Source organism: Manis pentadactyla, chromosome 8, assembly GCF_030020395.1.
Source record: "Manis pentadactyla isolate mManPen7 chromosome 8, mManPen7.hap1, whole genome shotgun sequence".
NCBI classification, from domain to species: Eukaryota; Metazoa; Chordata; class Mammalia; order Pholidota; family Manidae; genus Manis; species Manis pentadactyla.
This window is the reverse complement of record NC_080026.1, coordinates 44,988,877-45,007,951: the sequence shown is the minus strand read 5'-3', so window position 1 is coordinate 45,007,951 and position 19,075 is coordinate 44,988,877. Positions and strand designations below refer to the sequence as shown.

General features: G+C 52.0%; 1 protein-coding gene across 2 annotated transcripts in view; it reads right to left on the bottom strand.

Moving 5' to 3' along the window:
* GLI2 (GLI family zinc finger 2) overlaps positions 1–19,075 on the bottom strand; it is a 279,782-nt gene that overhangs the window by 187,225 nt on the left and 73,482 nt on the right. Inside the window, exons 2-3 of one of the 2 annotated variants that reach the window (XM_057505714.1) lie at positions 15,349–15,541; positions 12,729–12,903 (exon numbers count right to left, since the gene is read on the bottom strand). In XM_057505714.1, coding sequence (XP_057361697.1) covers positions 12,729–12,873 — 145 coding nt within the window. In that variant the 5' untranslated portion in view covers positions 12,874–12,903; positions 15,349–15,541. The remainder of the gene's footprint in view (positions 1–12,728; positions 12,904–15,348; positions 15,542–19,075) is intronic. The other variant, XM_057505713.1, reaches the window with a different exon arrangement.

Below are 19,075 nucleotides of genomic sequence, written 5' to 3'. Positions count from 1 at the left end.
TGAGGACAAGGTGAGGTCTGGGGTTAGGAGAGAGAACAGTAAAGGAAGGGGGCAAACTGGGGGAACCAGGACAGGGGAGGTGGGAGGGTGCACCAGACAACTTCAACCCTACCCACCATGGCCCACCCTGCCACTTCCCAAAAGCTGTGACCTGCCTGGTACTTGCCCTCTGCAGATGCTGCCCTGAAGAGGGCCTGGGACCCCATTGTCAGCTAGGAGCTCTGTGTAGCAGCTGAGACCCATCCCTCCTGGGTGCCCCACACTGGGGCTGGGAGAGCATCCTGGCTTGGGAGTCCCAATTTGCTCCTTCCTGGATTTGACAGGTGTTCCCCATGTGGCCTCAGCAAGACCATCCCCCTCCCTGGAAATCGGAGGACCAGATGGTCTCCCAAAGGCCCCTCCCACTCAGAAGCACAGAAGAATCTGGCCTTCCCTGCAAAGCATCTGACTTCCAGCAGGACAGAGGCCTAGCCCCTCCCCCACCCCATGGCTCATCTACCTGGAGCAGTAAGTGACGCCAGCAGGGTCAGCCACACCTTCACTCTCAGCCACGTCTGACCCAGGAGCCCCTGCTGCTACAGAGCCCACAGCACCTGCCACAATCAAGTATTCAGAGTCCGAGGAAGGATGTGATCTGATGATGAAGGACCCGGAAAGTTAGCTGCCGGCTGGAGCTCTTTCTAAAGCAATTTACTTTGCTCCCCTCCAAACTCGCACCCTTAATGTAATTATTTACTTTATCATTAAACACCTTCCTTCCACTCCAGTTATTTTTAGAGCTTCTGGAGCCTATAGAATTGACTGGTGAGGCTGCTCATTGGCCAGGGGAAGCTGGGTCCTCCCTGAGGGGCACAGACGCTCACATAGCCTGGGGACTCATGCCGGCATCTGGAGCCAGGACAAGGCCAGGCCCAGAGCCGGGCCACCTCTTGCCCTCCCCTACCGCCTCCCCGACCTTCTCCCTGCCTCCCTTCACCCTTTCTTCTCTCCTGCCTGCCCTTCTTTTTTAAAACTGAAATGTAAATCACATACTATAAAATCCTCCCTTTTAAAGTATACAATTCAGTGGTTTTTAGTATATTCACAGGGTTGTGCAAGCTCACCACAAGCTAGTTACAGAGAACATTCCATCATCCCAAAAGAACCCTTTTGCCCATTAGCAGTCACTCCTCATTCCCTCCTCCCCCCCCCGGCCCCAGCAGCTGGTAATCTATTTTCTCTGTCTATGGATTTGCCTATTTGGGACAGTTCATATAAAGGGAATCATACAATATGTGGCTTCTTTCACTGAGCATAATGTCATCAGGGATCACACATGCTGGACTGCATATCAGTATTTCGTCCCTCTTCATGGGACATAAACAAGTAATACTCCATATGTGGACATACTACATTTTGCTTATCCATTCATTAGCTAATGGACATTTGGGATAGTTCCATGTTGGGGCTATTATAAATAATGTTGCTATAATCATTTGTATACCAGTTTTGGTACGAACATATATTTTCAATTCTCTTAGGTTTAAGCCTAAGAATGGAATTGCTGTGTTCTCTCTCCCTCCTTTTCTCTACACCACAGTCAGCACTGAGCTGGGAAAGCTGGAGGCTATGGTCAGCTGGGAAGCTCTGCACCGCTCTGGCTCCTAACAATTCAGCCAGGAGTTGCCGCAGGCCCTCTCAGGCAGCTGATGCCACTATCCTATCAGGTCGCCCCCATGCCAGACCCTCTGCTCCCTACACAGCTGGCCTGATGAGCTTCCTCACAGCATCTTACAAATGAGGCAAGGGTGGCCCACGTTTTTGCCTAGGTGGGAAACCGGGCTTGCCTGCCTCTATCTGCACCTGTTGCTTTCTTTGTCCCCAGCACAGACAAAGGGATGTGACCAGTGTGCAGAGCAGAAACAGGACAAAGTTTGTGTCTCGCCTAGGAACTCACAGAGGCAGCAGTGCACCCTTGGTGATTTGCGCTTCTTTTCCTGCCTCTCTTCTCCCGGGAGTCAGCTCCTGCAAGCCCCGCCTACTCTAGCGCCCTCAGGCTGCCACTCGACAGGGCCCTGGTACCCGGTAACCTAAGTCACAAAGAGGGACAGAGGACAGCATGCGCCTCTGCACACACCCAGAGGCAAGGGGACAGCTAAAGGGTGGCTCCCAGGCACTCAGTTGTAGGGGGTGCTCCCCTGCCCTGACCACCATCACACAGGATCACCTGCTCTACATGCATTTGCCAGCACTCTCCAGCTGCCCTGAACCATTCTTAGATCCCAGGACCTTGGCCCACACTGTTACACAGGCTAGAATGCTGCTTCCCCTCATACATCATGAGCAAACTACTACTCTTGTGAAGACTCAGCTCAGATGCCTGTGCATTCATTCATTTGCTCTCAAGTATTGGACACGTAAGTGCTACTCTCAGAAATGGTTCTAGAATTAATAATCATAACAATACCAATAACAATAATACTAACAGCAGCAACTACTATATACAGAATGTCTACTATATGCCAGGTACTGTCTAAGCACTTTACACTGGTTGTCTGTAATTCTAGCCCTCAAAAAATAAATATGTTGTCCATTTTTAAGATGAGGATACTGGGGTTCAGATCAGCAAAGGAGAGCCAACTGGGAAGTGGCAGAGCAAGGATTCAAACTTCGTCTGCCCAAACCTAAACCTTGGCCCTGGCCCATGCCAGGCACCCTGGAGCTGGCTGCTCTATGCACCATCCCCTGGGGCTTGCCCTGAGCCCTGGTATACTCCCTAAACACTGCTCTGGCAACGCTTCCCCAGCCATCTGATCTGAATGAAAGGCTGCTCCCAGTAGGACTACCGAGGGTCAGAGAGGGCACATGGCTGCAGGCCTGCCCAGGGCCCTCCACAGACTTTAGAGCCTTTTCAGGCCTCTTTCCCTGCAGTGTTCCATTCATCCCAGGCAACTGCTTCATGAGTGGGGGCTGCCTTCCCTCCATGGGGTCACAGGCTCGTGAGGACAAGAATATGGCATGTGCTTCTTGGATGCCTCCCTTCACCCCACCCCAACCTGTGTCCTCTGGTGTGGCACAGGGCTTTAGAGATGGCAGCAACTTCATTCAAATGCACTGCTTTTCTCTCTTTGCCTATCAGTGTACATTAAAAGAAAAGGCTCTATTGGAGCCACAGGACCTCAGCCTACATGATCCAGTGGCCACACATACACCTGGGAGCCACAGACACCTCTGGGCCTCATTCCAGGGCAGTCAGGAGGCCTTTCCTTCCCTGATCCCACTGGTCCCCAGATGCCACTGCCCAGCCCTGCCATGCTTGGCTGACAGACCCAGAGACCTCTCCCTGGATTCCTCACCTACCGTCTCTCTGCCCAAGACCCCGCCCACTCCAGAGTGAGCTTTCAAGCTGATACTGCTGATCTGATGTGGCAGGGGTCTGCCTTATGCCTCTGTAGATGGCTCCATGACACCTGGCATGGGGGAGAATCTGGATGCTCCACCTGCCATGGAGGCAGGTGCCCCTCTCAGGCTCCCCCTGCACGTAGCAGTCACATGGGCCAAATGCTGACCCCCAAACACCTGCACTCCTGAGGGGCCACACTGCTGCCACCCCCACCAATGTCTACTCACCATTTCCTCTTTCCACGTTGTGAAACTACACAGATCCAAAGGGCAAGCTCTGGCACTGCCACCCCATAAATCCTGGCAGGATTTGTCACCATCTCCCACATGTCCCTAGAGTGCTCTGTTCTTGGTCCCCCAATACCTTGTGGATAAAATGAGAGCTCCTGTGGCCAGGATTCTCACTGGCCCTGGTTGACTAGCTCACTGCACACCTGTGGCAATACATGGCTGTTGACTCTATATAAACAGCTCCGCCCGGTGCTCTGGACACCACACGGTGGCAGGGCTGCAAGGCTGCAGGAGAGCAGAGCAGAGGCTGGAGTGGTGGCAGCGCTGAGGAGAGAGGCCCAGAGGACGGCTGTGCAGGACCACTGTGCAGAGAGGCCCAGAGGATGGCTGTGCAGGATGGCTGTGCAGGCAGAGAGGCCAGAGGACAGCTGTGTGGACAGAGGGGCCTAGAGGCAAGGGGAGAGACCAGCTTGCTGCATGCAGACTCGCTCTGAGTGAATGGGATTTTAGTGACTGACCTGCCACCTGGAAATAAAGTTGGGTATAACCCTTTCACCCCAAGAACGTTTTGCTGTCATTTTCTTTGGTCACATTGAATCCATTGTGAACTTCAATTTAGCCCGGGGCTGAAACCCATTGGCAAGACAACCTCCAACTGGAAGCTCCTAGAGGGCAGAGACAGGATCTCTGCCATCACATCTCCACTTATTGCTCCAGAGCCATCTGTGGGATGCATATATAAGGTCAGGGAACCCAGGGACACTCAGGCCACCTTGGAGAGGCCAGGGGTCCCCCTCCTCCTCCAGGTGTCCCCCATCCACTCAAACACCAGGCCAGACTTCATTATCTTCAAAATGTTCCAGAGATCAGAGGCGGTGAGACCTGGCCTACAAACATAAAATAAATTATCCCCCCACACCAATGACAAATGGTTCTATTAGCAAACCAGATTGTTAAACTCTGATAGAACAGAACGCAGGAAACTGGGGCCCATCCATTCTCCCTCTGGTGCATACTGAGTTGTAAATAGGTTATTTTGTGTGTAAATAACACATTAAAACACAGCATTAGCTGTGTCTTTTGATAGAGAGGAAATTGTTACAAATAAATAATTCCGGACAGGAATGTAAAATAAGCCAGATTTAATAGTGCATGCCTGGTGCAGCCGTGTTAAACATGACTAAAATGATAAACCCCAGAATATACTAATAGTAAACTATGCACTGACATCAAAGTAATGAGGCTGTATTTTTACCAAGCTTTAGAAATGCTAAAATTAGTTTTGACAGACCCAAACACCAGAAAAATGTTTCTAATATAAATACCATCAATTTGGGAAGCTGAGGTTTGGGACAGTAGTGGGGCAGGGCTGAGAGCAGCTGTGTCCCACCCCATGGACCATTCCTGGGGATTCGGTTTCTAGTCCAAATGGTGTCTCTTGGTGGCCATTTGTGCTGCATGTCTCTGTCCGTATCTGTAAAGTGAACAGATTCAAATGAGATGATCTCTAAAGCTTCTTCCAGTTCTGTGATTGGAAATGACTGAGGTTTTCCCCAACTGCAATAGTTTAACATGCACAACAAGCCACAAGAAAGGAGGCAACATCATTTCTTCCCGGGCAGAGCTCACCAGCTCACGTGCACTAGACAGAAAACACAATGATGTGGGTCTGAAGTGGAAATGCATGTGCCAGCCTCCAACCAAGGGGAGGCACCAGCAGAAGGCTCCCAGAGCACAGACCTGGGGCTCGGCCTTGAACACTGTGCGGGGTAGGAGGAGAGGTGGTGGGGTTGGGGCCAAGTGGGGTATCTGCTCCGATTTGGGGTGGCAACTGTTTTGAGGGATGTTTAGACCCTGGGGCCTCAGCATCAAGCATAAGACCATGATATGCAAGGGGAATGAATACTGTGGTTGTCACTAACATGTACTTGTCTCGATTCAGGCCCTCTGCTAGCCACTCTACAAATGCTCTCCCATTTCACCTCACCGTAGCCAGAAGTTACCATTATTATTTCCATTTTACTGAATTTGGTGAAGTTAGCTAACTTGTTCCAGAACATACAGCTGACAAGTGGAGAGCTGGCTAGGGCCCAGGTCTTTTCTCTCTTTGCCTACCAGTGTACACTATACTTGCTGTGGGAACAGGAACCTCCACTGCTCACCCTTTGCCCCAGGTGCCCTGACCCCCAGAACACCCCTGACAGCTGAGACCACACCAGTGAATCACTGCATCATTCAGAACCCACCCAAAACATGCCCAGGCAATTGTACTGCTCCCCTCTTCCTAGATGTGCAAAGCTGACAGAGGACTGAGCTCTCTCCAGAAGAAGTCTGATGGGAGCTGGCTGTTCCGTCTGGCTGGGCCATTAAAACAAGCTCAGAGGAAGCATCACAGCAATCCTGAAGATCACTTAAATAAGAATAATTGCCCACTTAGCCACACCTGAGTGCATTCTCAAGCCCAAGGCCAAAGTGTGTGGCCCCAGCCCAGCAGCCTAGGTAAGCTGGGAGGCTGGCCCATTCAGCAAGTCCCAGGGCCCTCAGGAGGGAAAGCTAGCCGGCCTGCCCTCTTGCCAGGGGACCTCAGTAGCAGCTGGCCATGCAGCCTGCCAGGCACATAGCTGGCATGACAGCATCAGACCCACTCTCCTCACTCAGCAGCTACTTAGTGAGCATCTGCCTTGTGGGAGGTGAACAAACAGCACCCTGCCCACACGGGCATCTTGGGGGCATGGCAAGAGAGCAGACACCAGGGACTAATTTATCAATGACAGGGCGCAGAAGCTCCATGTGACTTCAGGGGATTCCTCACTCTGGGCATTTCTGTGCCTGATGCTCTGGAATTTGTGCAGCATCTAAGACAGACATGGATGCCTCGCCGCTAAGCAAAAGTGTGTCTCAAAGAAACTTAAGAAGCCAAAAGGGCCAGTGGACAAGAAAAAGGCGTGGCAGAGTGAAATTAGGTGGCACAGAGGCCTCCTGCAGGAAGGGAGCCCTGAGCCGAGAGGCGTACAGTGCCCAGTTCTGCTTATGGTGCTGGTCCCAAGATGGCCAGAGTGAACCAGCTGTGACTGGCAAGTGCTCCACCGCCAGGGATCCAGCCCATGCCTAGGAACTGCATCCAGTGACCTGTAAGCCTGCTAAACAGACTCAGGCCCCAGCTCAGGAGACTCCATTTCAAAGGTCTGGGGCTGCCTGGGAGTCTGCATTTATTACAGCTGCATCATGGATTCTAAGGCTTGGCCAGTGTGGATAACCCCTGGTCTGGTCCCACCCTCCAGGGTACAGGGAGGAAGACCCCATCCAGGACAGCCAGTGACAGTAAGGCACAGGTCAGGGACTCAGGTCAGACTTCCTGCCCAGGGATCCCTCCACCACTCTCAAGTAGGAAGACACCAGAAACTTAGGCTTCCCACTACCTGTGTGGCCTCAACGGAACAATCAGCAGGGGTCACCAGTGAAGAGGAGACTTTCTAAGTTAGGCAGGGCCCGCAGACCTAGTAAAGGAAAACTGGTAATAGTTACTAAAACAAATACTTAACTTGGCCCTCACATAGCACTAACTTTGTGCCTGGCAGTTTATGTGTGCTAACTTAAGTAATTCTCACAACACTATGAAGCAGGTACCATTATTATGTCCAATTTATGGATGAGGAAACCAAGGCACAGACCCGCCCATGGTCAGCAGAGCTGGGCCTTAAGCAGGCGGTCTGGCTCCAGAGACTGGGCTGATTCTCACTACCACTCTGCAGAAGAAGGGAGGAGGTAGGAGCTGTTACTATCCACGAAGACAGGACAGGTGTGAGCCAGGCAGCTGTGAGCACACTGCCTTCGTGGCTTCTGTACTGTACATGTGGAAGACTCGCCCTCCCTCACACAGCTGGAACACAGAGGGCTCTCTGCAGCTACGCTGCATCAGAATCCCACACAGCTTGCTAGGCCCCAATCTCAGGAGCTCTGTCTCAGGGGGTCTGGGGTGGGGCCCCACCCCCAAGGCCCCTGATGCTGCTGGCAGAGGACCACGCTGGGAGATGCTGGCCCAGCACACAGTGGGCACTCAGTGTAAGAGTTAGGTGTTGGCTACCACAGATGTCACAGGGTTTCTAAAGCCCATGTGGCTGCTTGACTTAAGGGACTAGCAAAGCTCACCCAAGACCCAGTTCCATGCTTTCTGGCTCCAGCCTTTCCAATCATCCCAGCCTGGCTGCTTGGAGCAGCTACGTCCCTGGTACTCTGCTGAGGCACACAGAGAGGTTCAGAAATATTTTTGGAATGAAAACCCACTGTGGAGGAGGACAGTATTTGGGCAGTCTCAATGTAAAGCAATGAGCAACATCTGAATCAAATTGCCTTTAAAACTACACCTCTTTAAAAATTAAAGGGGAAAAGGCTTGGGCCAAAATGTGTTTTTAAAGATTTATGGCCTCTGAAGTGTTAGCACCACAGCTCAAGAGGATGGGAGAAAACGCACTGGCCGCTGTCTGCTGTCTGATCTCAGGAGCTCTCCCGCCAGGTAATTTAATGAACCTTCCCTCATCTGACTGTTTTTCTCTTTGCTATAGCCCTGCCCTGCTGTGCAAAGGTGTTGCTGATGCACGTGTTGGCTCAGGGAGGTAGACTCTGAGTGGAAACACCCATTCCCCATGACACCTAAGGGACATTAAGCAAGAGAGGCCAGTTGAACCAGGTGACTTTAAGGTCCCTCTGCAAATAAGTCATAGCCCCAGACCTCAAAGAATGGGCTGTCTGGAGAGAGCAACAGCTGTGAGCCTATTGGGCAGATGAGGGAGCTGAGGCATGCTGACACAGTGAGTTTCCACAGTAACTTTCCCAAGGCCAGTGCAGAGACGGGATGACCACCACAGAGAATTACAGGGCTGCGCTTTAAAGCCCAAATCTACAATCATAATCAAAGCCAATACGGAAGGAGACTAGTGAATCTCCTCACGTGAGAGGCAAGAGCCCAAGCCTCAGACCCTGCTCTTGTTGCTGGAGGCATGCTCCTTCCCACCTCATCTCAGTTTCATCTACAAAATGGAAAGGCTCCAAGTGCTTGTGGATTAGATGCACTTGCTATTCCGGCCTAATACCCCAGAACCCCTGTCTGGGTTTTCTAAGCTTTGCCCCTGGGGGCTCCCTTATAGTTCCTCCCTCTGGACCATCACTCTTTCTCAATGCTACCGTGACTTGTGATCAGTTGGCTGTCAGTGTATCTGAATGAGACCTAAGATGCCATCAGTCATGTGCTGGTAGATGCACATGACTCTGTGCAGGCTCTGGCAGAAAGGCAAGGGAGGAAGCAGCCATGATGCGTGGTGTTTGCCAATTTTCCTGCTGTAACTACTCTCACCAGAGCCAATTTCTAGTTACCAACCGAAGGTCATGGATGGCAGAATTGGAACGAGATGTGGACACTCAGTTCTCAGAAGTTAACACGGGCTGGCTCCAACACACCCATGCCTCTCAAAGGCATTTACATTCTAACAGAGGGTTCTAGAAGGCTGTGGGGCCTTAAGAACCAAAGGCATGAGCTTCCTATATGCAATGTACATTATCCTGAGTCCCAATGTCTGGACAATCACTGCTAAGGTACTTCTATGTCCCATAAAGTTGCAATAGAAGTGAGATATAATATGTACCCTCCTTTTGTTCACTTGCTATTAGAACATAAGCACGTTGCCCCATTGTTATAAAGTCTTGATAAACATTTTCAATGGCCCATAGTGTTCCATTCAACAGATGTTCCACAGTTTGATTAATCAATTTCCTATCATTGAACAGTTAGGCTGTTTCCAACTTGTTAGTTACAAATGATGTGGAAATAGAATTTTTCTGCCTAAAGTTACTTTCATTCTTAGAACTGAAGTTATACTATTCCAGTAGTGGAACTGAAGCACCTGGAGCTGGTGGTAGGGGTGGGGGCTGGGTTGGATGAGGGGTCAGAAGCTAGCTGGATACAGGGAGCCACCCACATCTGTACACCTTGCAGACATGGGTGATCACAGCTTTGCCAGTCTGTTGTTACCACAGTGCCCCTGACATCCTTGGGAGCACCCACCCCTCTGGATGGGTGTATAGTAAGCCATGAAACACCAAGCTCATGTCTACCATCCCTTCTGGGACAGCATCAGATCATAGTGTGGACTATGGGGATAATCTCACTGGCATAAAGGGATAAACTGGGCATCAGCAGAACCAGGTGAATAGTAACAAGGGAATCAGCCCAGGCATACCCCTCCCCAGCAAACAGGCCTCAGACAAGTCCCCCCAGACCAGGATGTTTACTACAGCTTTCTAGAAACAGCTTGAGGACAGGGACCCCTCCACAAGCAGTTCTCAACTCCCTGCACCCTTGTACCAGCTCAACATGTATTAGGTAGTACCACCCTACTCCAGACCCCTGTCCATACCCAGGCCCAGGCCTGCAGGCTGAGCTCCCACCCCATCAGGGGCTGTGCAAATGTGCCTGGCACCACCAAACTGCCCTTCCTTGCCCAGCTTCTCACTAATGCCACCTTTTTCCCCTATGCCTCTCAGGTCCACAGGAGACCCTCAGGCATCATCCCAGGCCAAGCCTGGTATCAAGTACTGAGACCCAGAGTTAAGCAGGAGAGCATTGCCACTCCTGAGGGGCTTCCATATTGGGGACCCAAAGAGCTGTCCTCTGCTGCCTGACCCGTCCATCTCACCCGCCCACAGGCCTACACCCCTGTGGGCAGTGGGACCCACATCAAGGCTCTCTGGAGCCTTCAGGGACTCGGGTTTGTTGAGTCAATAAGTGTTCTCACTCATGGCATCTCTGTTGCTGTCAACAAGATTTAAGGAAGATCTGATATCATGAGATCATGAAGACTTTGGATAACATCTGCTGAATGTTATCCAAATGTATGCCTCATGGATTAGGAAGACAGGGCCCAAAGGGAGTGGCATTCCACACAGGGAACAGGGGAAGCTGCTGGAAGTGGAGTGCAGGCCAGTGGCCACAGGGCCTCTGTTGCCCCATCCTCAAAACACAGTCATCATGGTCCTCCAGCACTAGTGATCGGATCCACAGCACCTCCTGCTCTGCTCCACCCAGTGGCTCCTCTTCCCTCACTCAGTGGGGCCACCCCAGTAGGCTATTCAGAGAGGAGCCAGGGAGTGAAGTGGTGAGGAGGCTCTCCAGGGCAGCTACGCCAGACCCCACACTGCTCTGACAAGCCACCTGCCCTGGTGCGACTGGCCTAACAGGTCACATCCACCCTCTGCTGGAACCTCATCAGACAAGTGCTGCCTGGGGGCTGGGCAATGAGGGGACAGGGGGCCAGTGGAGTCGGCAAGGTGGAATGAGGTTGGGTGCCTCTATGGAGACACTGCACTTCCAGCCACAGGCTCGCTGCCAGCCCCCATCCAGATTGAGAACCCCTCAAGCCTCTATTGCACCACTGGTGACCACCAGGTCTGATGCTATGGGGCCTTCCCTCTCAATCACATCATAATTACTAATTACTGCCTAAGTCTGTCCTCTGCTACTGTGACACAGCAGTAAAATGCACTGTGTGGCAGTTCATGATCCACTCATGGCTCCAGAGAGGCAGAGCCAGGCTGAAGTGGGAACAGCTGAGGGAGGGTCCAGGGGCAGGCTGGATCCACACCAAGGCCCAGGCTTACAGGAGCTCACTGAAGCCTCAGAGCCCCATGCATCTGTGCACAGGCAAGCGACAGCCTGGGGAGTCACCACAGGCCAGGGCTAGGCCCTGACCCAGGGAAGAGACAGACCATGTGCAGACACAAGCCAGCCCTGGGACTAGGTAGCCAAGCCTCAGAGCCACCACCAGACTTCCCACCTCAGCCTCCCCTCCCCCTTCCTCTCATCTCTGGTCTCCCTGACACCAGCCTGCCTGGAGAGTCCTCCCTGGGCTTTGGCTCCTTCCTCCAGCTCCAGCTGACCCTCCCCGCACAGTGGGTCCGAGAAAGACAGGGGTCAGAGGGCATCACCCAGGTCAGGAGGCCAAACTCCCATCTCCCTGTGGGAGCAAGAAGGTTGGCCTTGGATTTCTCTCTCCTGACTTGGGCCACACATCCTGATAATGACCTCCAACTGAGAATCATGGAGAAAATAAAAATAAATGTAATAACAACGTGGACATCCTGTAGTTCACTCGGAATCACGAACTCCCACCTGCCTGTGTGTTTTGGATTTCCTGGGCTGCAGCCCCAGATTGCTCCCAGCATGGCCTGGACCAGCCCCAGCGACATCTGAGCCCTGGTGGGAGGTGCTGTAACTCCACCCCACCTGCCTTGCTGAGCTGCTCTTTAACAAGCTCAAAGTGTGTGCACATCAAAGTGTGAGAGGCATTGCGTGCACTCCCATGGCCACCCTGCGAGGGCGAATTTCCCCTGCTGCTCTCCAAGCTGTGCTTGAGCAGCAAAAGCAACAGGGCATAACTAAATGCACTTGAATAAAAAGGGAAAGAAAAGAAATCCAAGCCTCTCCAATCCTCAGAGACAGAAATAGTTTTGTGGCCTCCAGATGGACTGCAGAGACATGAGGGGAGGTCTCGCCTTCCCGCCAAACTTTCCCAACGGGATGCTGGCATGGACCAGTGGAAACCAGAGAGTATTTCTCTTCGGGGCAGTAAAATGAGAGGCTGTGGCTCATGGAGTCCTTCTGTTATAATTAAGTTGGCCAGAAATTCACCTAAGCATACTAAATTCCATACCTGACCCTCTAATTACAGCCAGAAGGGATCAGGAGACAATTACTTTCCAAAATAGGCCTTGGCGGCTAGACGAAAGAAGCGATGTCTCTGGCACAGCGTGTATGTGCCAACTGAACACACCCCAGGGCCGCCCAGCAGCCACTGCACCTCCCTGCCCATCCCGCTGCCCATTCCTCAGACTCCCTGCTGGATTCTGAGCCAGCTGGGCTCCTGGATTTGGAGTAGCCAGACCTCTCAGAAAAGCTGCAGGTGCCCACTACAGTGCCCAGGGTCCCTGGAGCAGGAGTGCCCTGCTTTTTGCACTCCGTTAACCCACCATGTCCGCCCGATGACATTGGCCACTGGTCTAATTAAATCCTAACAGGCTAATGAAAAACACCCCCGCTGCGACCAAGTGTGCAGAACAGAGAGTACCTCCTTGGGTAGCTACAGCCGCAGCTGCCGTGGCCACCGCCAAAGCAGAGGCCTTCCTGCCTGGGTCGGGGAAAGCAGCGCCTTCGAGGATTCCACTTTTGGCCCCTTTCTTCTCTGCAGCAGTGGCCGAGGCAGATGTCTCCATCTTAGGCACTCATAGTCCTGGGTGGCAGCCCTAAAGGAGAAGACAAAGACACTCACCAACACTGCCCCCAGACCCAGCCAGGAAACGCGACCCAGATTCACAGCTACGGCATGCTTCTCAGGCAACCAACTGAATTCTCTTATAATTGGGATGGAGCATTTAATTAATTTTGAGAATTATTAGTTTTGGGATTCATCTGGTCTTCTGAGCAACCTCACGGACAACAGCCAAGTGTTTTTGTTGTTTCTTACCCCAGATTTTTAAATCTGAGCAACAAGTTCCTGCTGTTGTGAGTGGTGAGTAGTGAGAGCAACCCTGAGAAATCAAGCTGAAGTAAGGACCTCCTGCTCAGAATCACAGGAAAATGAAAATCAATAGAGTAACAATTACTTGGTGGTCCTCAAAGAAAAGCCTCATCTTCCCATTCCCTCCCTGCTCACCAGGATTCACCTTTCACTCATTCATGTGTATGTTCTTTCATTTTTCCAACAGTTGTTTCATTTACTCACTCACATACAGTCAACTTATTTTTAAGCCCCTTCACATCAGGCATTGTGTCTGATGCTAAAGATATATTTCCATGGCATTTGCATTCTATTTGGGAGGCAGATCATAAATAAGGGGGGAAATAAATGAAAAGTGTTAGTGAGAGGTAGCTTGGAAAAAGAAAGCACTGAGGTAGGATAGAGCAGGTGGGGGGGACAGGGGGTGGGGATGAGGTGCCATATGAAGCTCTGAGGCAGCCCGCACAGCAGAGGACAGAGGCAGGAGCCATGGACATGGGTGGGAGGAGGCTGGCTTGTTTGGGGAGCAGCAAGGAGGTGAGTACAGGATCCGGAGGTTCTGAGCGGAGTGGGGGCATGACAGGACTCACAGCATAAAAGGCGTCACTTTGCTGTGTGGGGAGCAGACTTGGGGACTGTGGATATAACAAGAGTTTCTGTGGCCAGGATTCTCACCTGGCCCTGGTTGACTAGCTCACTGCACACCTGTGGGCAATACATAGCTGTTGACTCTATAAAAAGAGCTCCATCCAGTGCTCTGGGCATGACATGGTGGCAGGGTTGCAAGGCTGCAGGAGAGCAGAGCAGAGGCTGGAGTGGGCAGCGCCGAGGACAGAGGCCCAGAGGATGGCTGTGTGGAATGACTGTGCAGAGAGGCCCGGAGGATGCCTATGCAGACAGGGGCCCAGAGGCAGAGACCGGCTTGCTGCCTGCAGACTCGCTCTGAGTGAATGGGATTTTAGTGACTGACCTGCCACCTGGAAATAAAGTTGGGTATAACCCTTATCACTCCAAGAATGTTTTGCTGTCATTTTCTTTGGTCACACTGAATCCATTACGAACTTGCCCAGGGCTGAAACCCATTGGCAAGACAGGGACAAGGGGCACTAGTGCTGTCAGCCAGGGAGATATGATGATGGTACAGGTTAAGGAAGCAGAAGTGGAATGTGGATACGCTCTGGAGGCACAGCCGACAGACCTTGCTGGGGCTTAGATGTGGGACATGATGGCAAGAGGACTCACTGTTGTCAAGGTAGGAATGCCAGAGCATGCAGGGCACCCAGCCAGGTGGTAAGTCCCAAGCAAACATCTTATTATATACCTCTTCACTTGCAGATACTGCTCATTGAGTATTTGTATCAAATACTACAGAACAGAAATTTGAAAGCCAAATTTCTTAAAAGAAGGGGTTGTGTAAACAATTGCTCATGTGTTTGGGTGAGCACCACATGTATGAGAAAATGATGGTGCCATTCTCTGGGATGGAGCACAGTAGAGTGAGGAGCAGGTTCAGGGGCAGAAATCAGGGGCTCAATTTGGGCCAATTTAAGTTTGAGATGCCTAGTAAGATGTCCAGAGACTGTAGGAAATGCAAGTCAGAATTCAGGGGAGAAGTGGAGGCTGGGGATGGCAGCCACAGGGCAAGATCTCCAGGGGAAAAGGTGAAGGCAAAGATAAATTCTGGAGCAAAGACACCAGGCATTCCAACACTTTCAGGTAGGGAAAAGAGAAGAAACCAGCCATGCAAACTGAGCAGGAATGGTCAGTGGGGAACAGTAGAAGGAAACACAATACCAGGGAAGCGTGGAGTCCTGGAAGCCAGCCCAAGGATGAAATGCCCGAAAGCTGGGGAGTGATCTCCTCACCAGCTGTGGAAAGACTGAGATAATGAGGCTGAGAGTTGAGTGGTTTCAGCCATGTGATCATGACCAGGGCCCACGTCAGGGTAAGGGGGAGCATGGGAGTGTGGAAACTGAAGCAGAATTAAGTCAGGAGGTTTTGCTATAAAAGAAGCAGAAAATGGGGCAACAACGAGAGAGAGCCAAGGAGGTCTGAGGTGGGGCCTGTTTGCAGCCTGTGGGAAGGAATGTTCTGGTAGAAAGCCCATGGATGGCAGCAAGGCAGAAACCAAAGACAGTGGTCAGCTCCATCCCCAAGGGCCTCAAGGCTAAACGCCATCCGCAGAACTCACAATCTCACTTTTGTACATCCACACAAAATTCTCGTGTCTTCTAATGAGAAAATGGGTCCACAAGGACGATAGATAAGGTATGTGCAACGCGGTCCAGTCCCATGGCCTGCCAAGCCAGCAACCCGAATTCTCAACCTCCTGGTTTTGTCTGCACACACTGGCCTTTCCAATTTCCATGATCTTTCAAAACTCCCTGTCAAGAAAAACCCAAGGCAAATGGGAAACAGGATTTTGGTGAGTTACGGGGTTTCCTTTGGCCTTGAGATTCAAGGATCACTGCCTGATCCTTTAAGTCTGTTTGTATAACTCATTCTTTAAGATTCTGGCTACTGAACCCCACGAGCAACACACCCAGGCCGCACCTGCTCTACCTTCTCTTTCTCTTTAGCCTGGCCACAGGAGTGCTCCTCCTGGCTGCCTGAGCTGTGCCTTTGAGCTCACATCCGAGGAGCTGCAATCGCCGTCCCATCAGTCCCAAAGCACCTCATCGGTGTGCCTCTTGAGAAGGATGCTCTGTACCAGGCGCTCTTCCGTCTGAGGGCTGGGAGCCTTCCACGCCACTCTGACCCCTGCCAGGCAGCCCTCTACCTGACAGCCAGGCACTGACCCCCAAACCAAATCTCACCAAATCCCTCCTCTGACCAAGGCTCTTCTGAGTCCCCTCGGCCTTCAGGTAAAGTCTTCCCATGTCTACCTGTGGCCTCCTCTCCCCACCTCCCCTTTGTGCAACTGGCCCTGCCCTTGTACTCTGCTCAAGCTGTGCCACCCACCGAAAACCCTTCACCCTTTCTGTGTATGATGGATCCTACTCTTCCTTCAAATGCCACTCAGATGTTGCCTCCTCCAGGAAGTCCCCTGGATCCAGGGATCCCTGCAGCAACTCAACACCCCCGTATCGTGTTCATCATCACCGCCAGGCCAAAGGCTGCTCCTCTTCAGGCCGGCACAGAAAAACTGCACAGGAATGCCTGGCAGAGACAGTGGATATTAGAGACAGGGAATCACAGCTCTTTGAAATGCAAGTGATTTTGTGAACAGCCTGGGTTTTCTTCCCAAGAAGCTCATATGAAGAATTTAGGCCCAACTTTGAAACACATCTTGAATTTGGAAGGACCAAAAAAAACACACAAAATAACAGCTGGAACAACAAAACTTTACTAGGCATTTACCAGGTGCCAAGCATTTTACAAGAGTGATCTCATTAAACCCTCACATTTTACATAAGAGAAGCCAACACTCAGAGAGGATGAGTAACTTGCCCCAAAACATACACCTTATAAGTGACTGTGCCAGGCCTTGAACCCAGGCTGTCTGGCCCCAAAGCCATATCTCAAGCACCACAGTGAGCTGTGCCCATGTGAGGATCCCATGGTACTAAGGGATTTACCCCAGAATTCTCTGGTAGGCATTGAGGTAACTGACAGCTGAGCCCTTCAGTGTGGGGAGCACCAAGCCAGGAGCCCAGCGGGCCCAGAAGCAGGACTCAGCACGGCCCATGCCCTAGGGCCGTATCCAGGATGGTGAGTTTGGTGGACAGGGACCACCAGTCAGTGGCTGGGCAAAGGCTGAGGCTGTCTGGACTGCTTGCAAACACCATGGCTGTGCAGCGGCACCTGTCTGCTGAGGCTATCTGGGGTGGGCAGTTGTACATTCATCTATTCCATAAATGAATATGGAATTTCATATTTCTTTATTCCATAATTTTGTGTGGACAAACAGCTTCAGGCCTCATACTGTGCTAGGCTAGGAGCTGGCTAGGCTCTACACACTGTCCAGATGAACTGGGTGTCCTTCTTCTGGGTTTAGACCCTCCCCTGCCATCATGGCACCTCTCACAGAGCCTGGTCATAATCTGCTACACACCCAGGTGGCTTCTTGCTCAATATGTTCTCCTATAGGGCAGGACTAGGCCCTGCCTGCACCCCTGGGTCCCCAGGCCCAGCCCCCTTGCCAGTGGGATAAGGTGGGTACAGGGAACCAGGCCTGCATCTGGAAGGCATGGGGCTCAGTGGACCAGAAACCAGTGGAGGACTCAAGGTGCCCACAGGGTCAGTGCATGTGACCAGCCCCAGCCCCAGCCCCAGCCCCAGAGAGGGGTGGACAGGTTCCTGGGAAGCTGGATCTTCCCTTCCCAAATGCAGATGGGGAAACTGAGGCCAACAACTCAGAACCCTTGGACTTGAGTGTCAAGAATGCTAAGGAAAGAAGGGTTTCACATTCCACAGGCTCCAGAAGGGACTGTGACAACTTCTGTTAAGGGACATGAGGAGACTGAGAAGAAGAGGAGAAGGTTGTGGGCTTCTTGGAAGACACCAGCTCAGTTCCCTCTTGCCGGGCATTCCACCTCCTGTGTCATCGGAGTGGGTGGCATCAGCCTGATTCTCACAGAGGAAGGGAGCTGCCCCAGGCTACTTTCCACGGAGGGAGAAGGACCAGGTCTAGAGCTGGTCCTCTGGCCGTGACACCACCCCGAAGTCTCAGGGTATGGCCACCACAGGCCCAGCATGAACAGTGTGGCCCAGAAGGGCACTTATTCAGACTCCCATCACCCAGAACACTTTCTGTGGCCTGGGAGGCACTGGGGCTCCATGAACATCTAGGGAGCAACCCAGCCAGGGGTCCCTGCAGTGGCCAATGTGCCACGGGCCTCATCTCCCACAGATCAGCCCCAGCCTCCTCCAGCCCTCCCCTTCTCAGAAAAGAATTGGTAGACAGAGCCAAGAGGCTGCACACATCAGGGGAACTGGTGGGATTAGCGCAATTTCTGGGTAAACACGGGACACCCAGCATCCCAGGCAGCCACTTTCACTCCCTGAAGTTCTTCCAAGGCAGATGCCTCAGCCATGCCAACAGCCTCCCCCGGGTGCCCAGAAGCCAGCTGGGGACAGCAGCAAGGCTGGGCTCCAGATTCCCAGACTTCAGCTGGGGGGTGTCATGGGGGCCTGGGATGTTTGAGAGAGCAGCACTTACTGAGAAGGAGAAGGAACACCCCAGCTTAGCTAGGAAACTCGTGCTCCAGTGCATCCCAACAGCTCACAGAGGAAGATGCAACCTCCCTCCCAGGCTGCTAAGGGAAGGGGGAGCGCTGGCCCCTGAGCCAGGAGGAGTCCCCACTCTGCTAGGATTCCACACACAGCTCGCCCATCCTCCAGGGCCTCAGCAGCACCCACCTGGGGGCCACTGGCAATACTAAGACCCTCTGGAGGCGTTCCTGGTTTGTCTCCTCGAGGTCCTGATTCCATAGGTATGGGTAGAGAATGAGGGACAAAATCCCTGCATGTTTTAAAAGTTCATGGGTATTTCTGACACACAGGTAGACTTTGTAAAAACTGTGCTTCCTCGCTGGCAGCTTCCAAATAACATATAAGTTCCAGTTAAAGTAAGGTTGCACAACCTGAATAGAAAAAAAATACAGTTTTATCTTTGCTCAATTGCAACTAGAAGCTGGTGTCTCCCTCAGGCATGCACTTTGGCAACAAGCCACAGAGCTGGTGAGGCTGCCAACAGCACGAGTCACTGATGTGTTCACAGGACACCACCTGTGCTCACCACGGCATCACGCTTAGAGTCAGCATTAGACCCCACTGACCTTGCCAGTGAGGAAGCACTGATGTTACTATGGCACAGATGTGAGGCCTTTCACATTCCATCACTGCATTCAGTACAACTGGTTTCTTTCATAAGCCAATGTATTTTAGTCTCTGCATTTACAGCACTATCTGAGGAG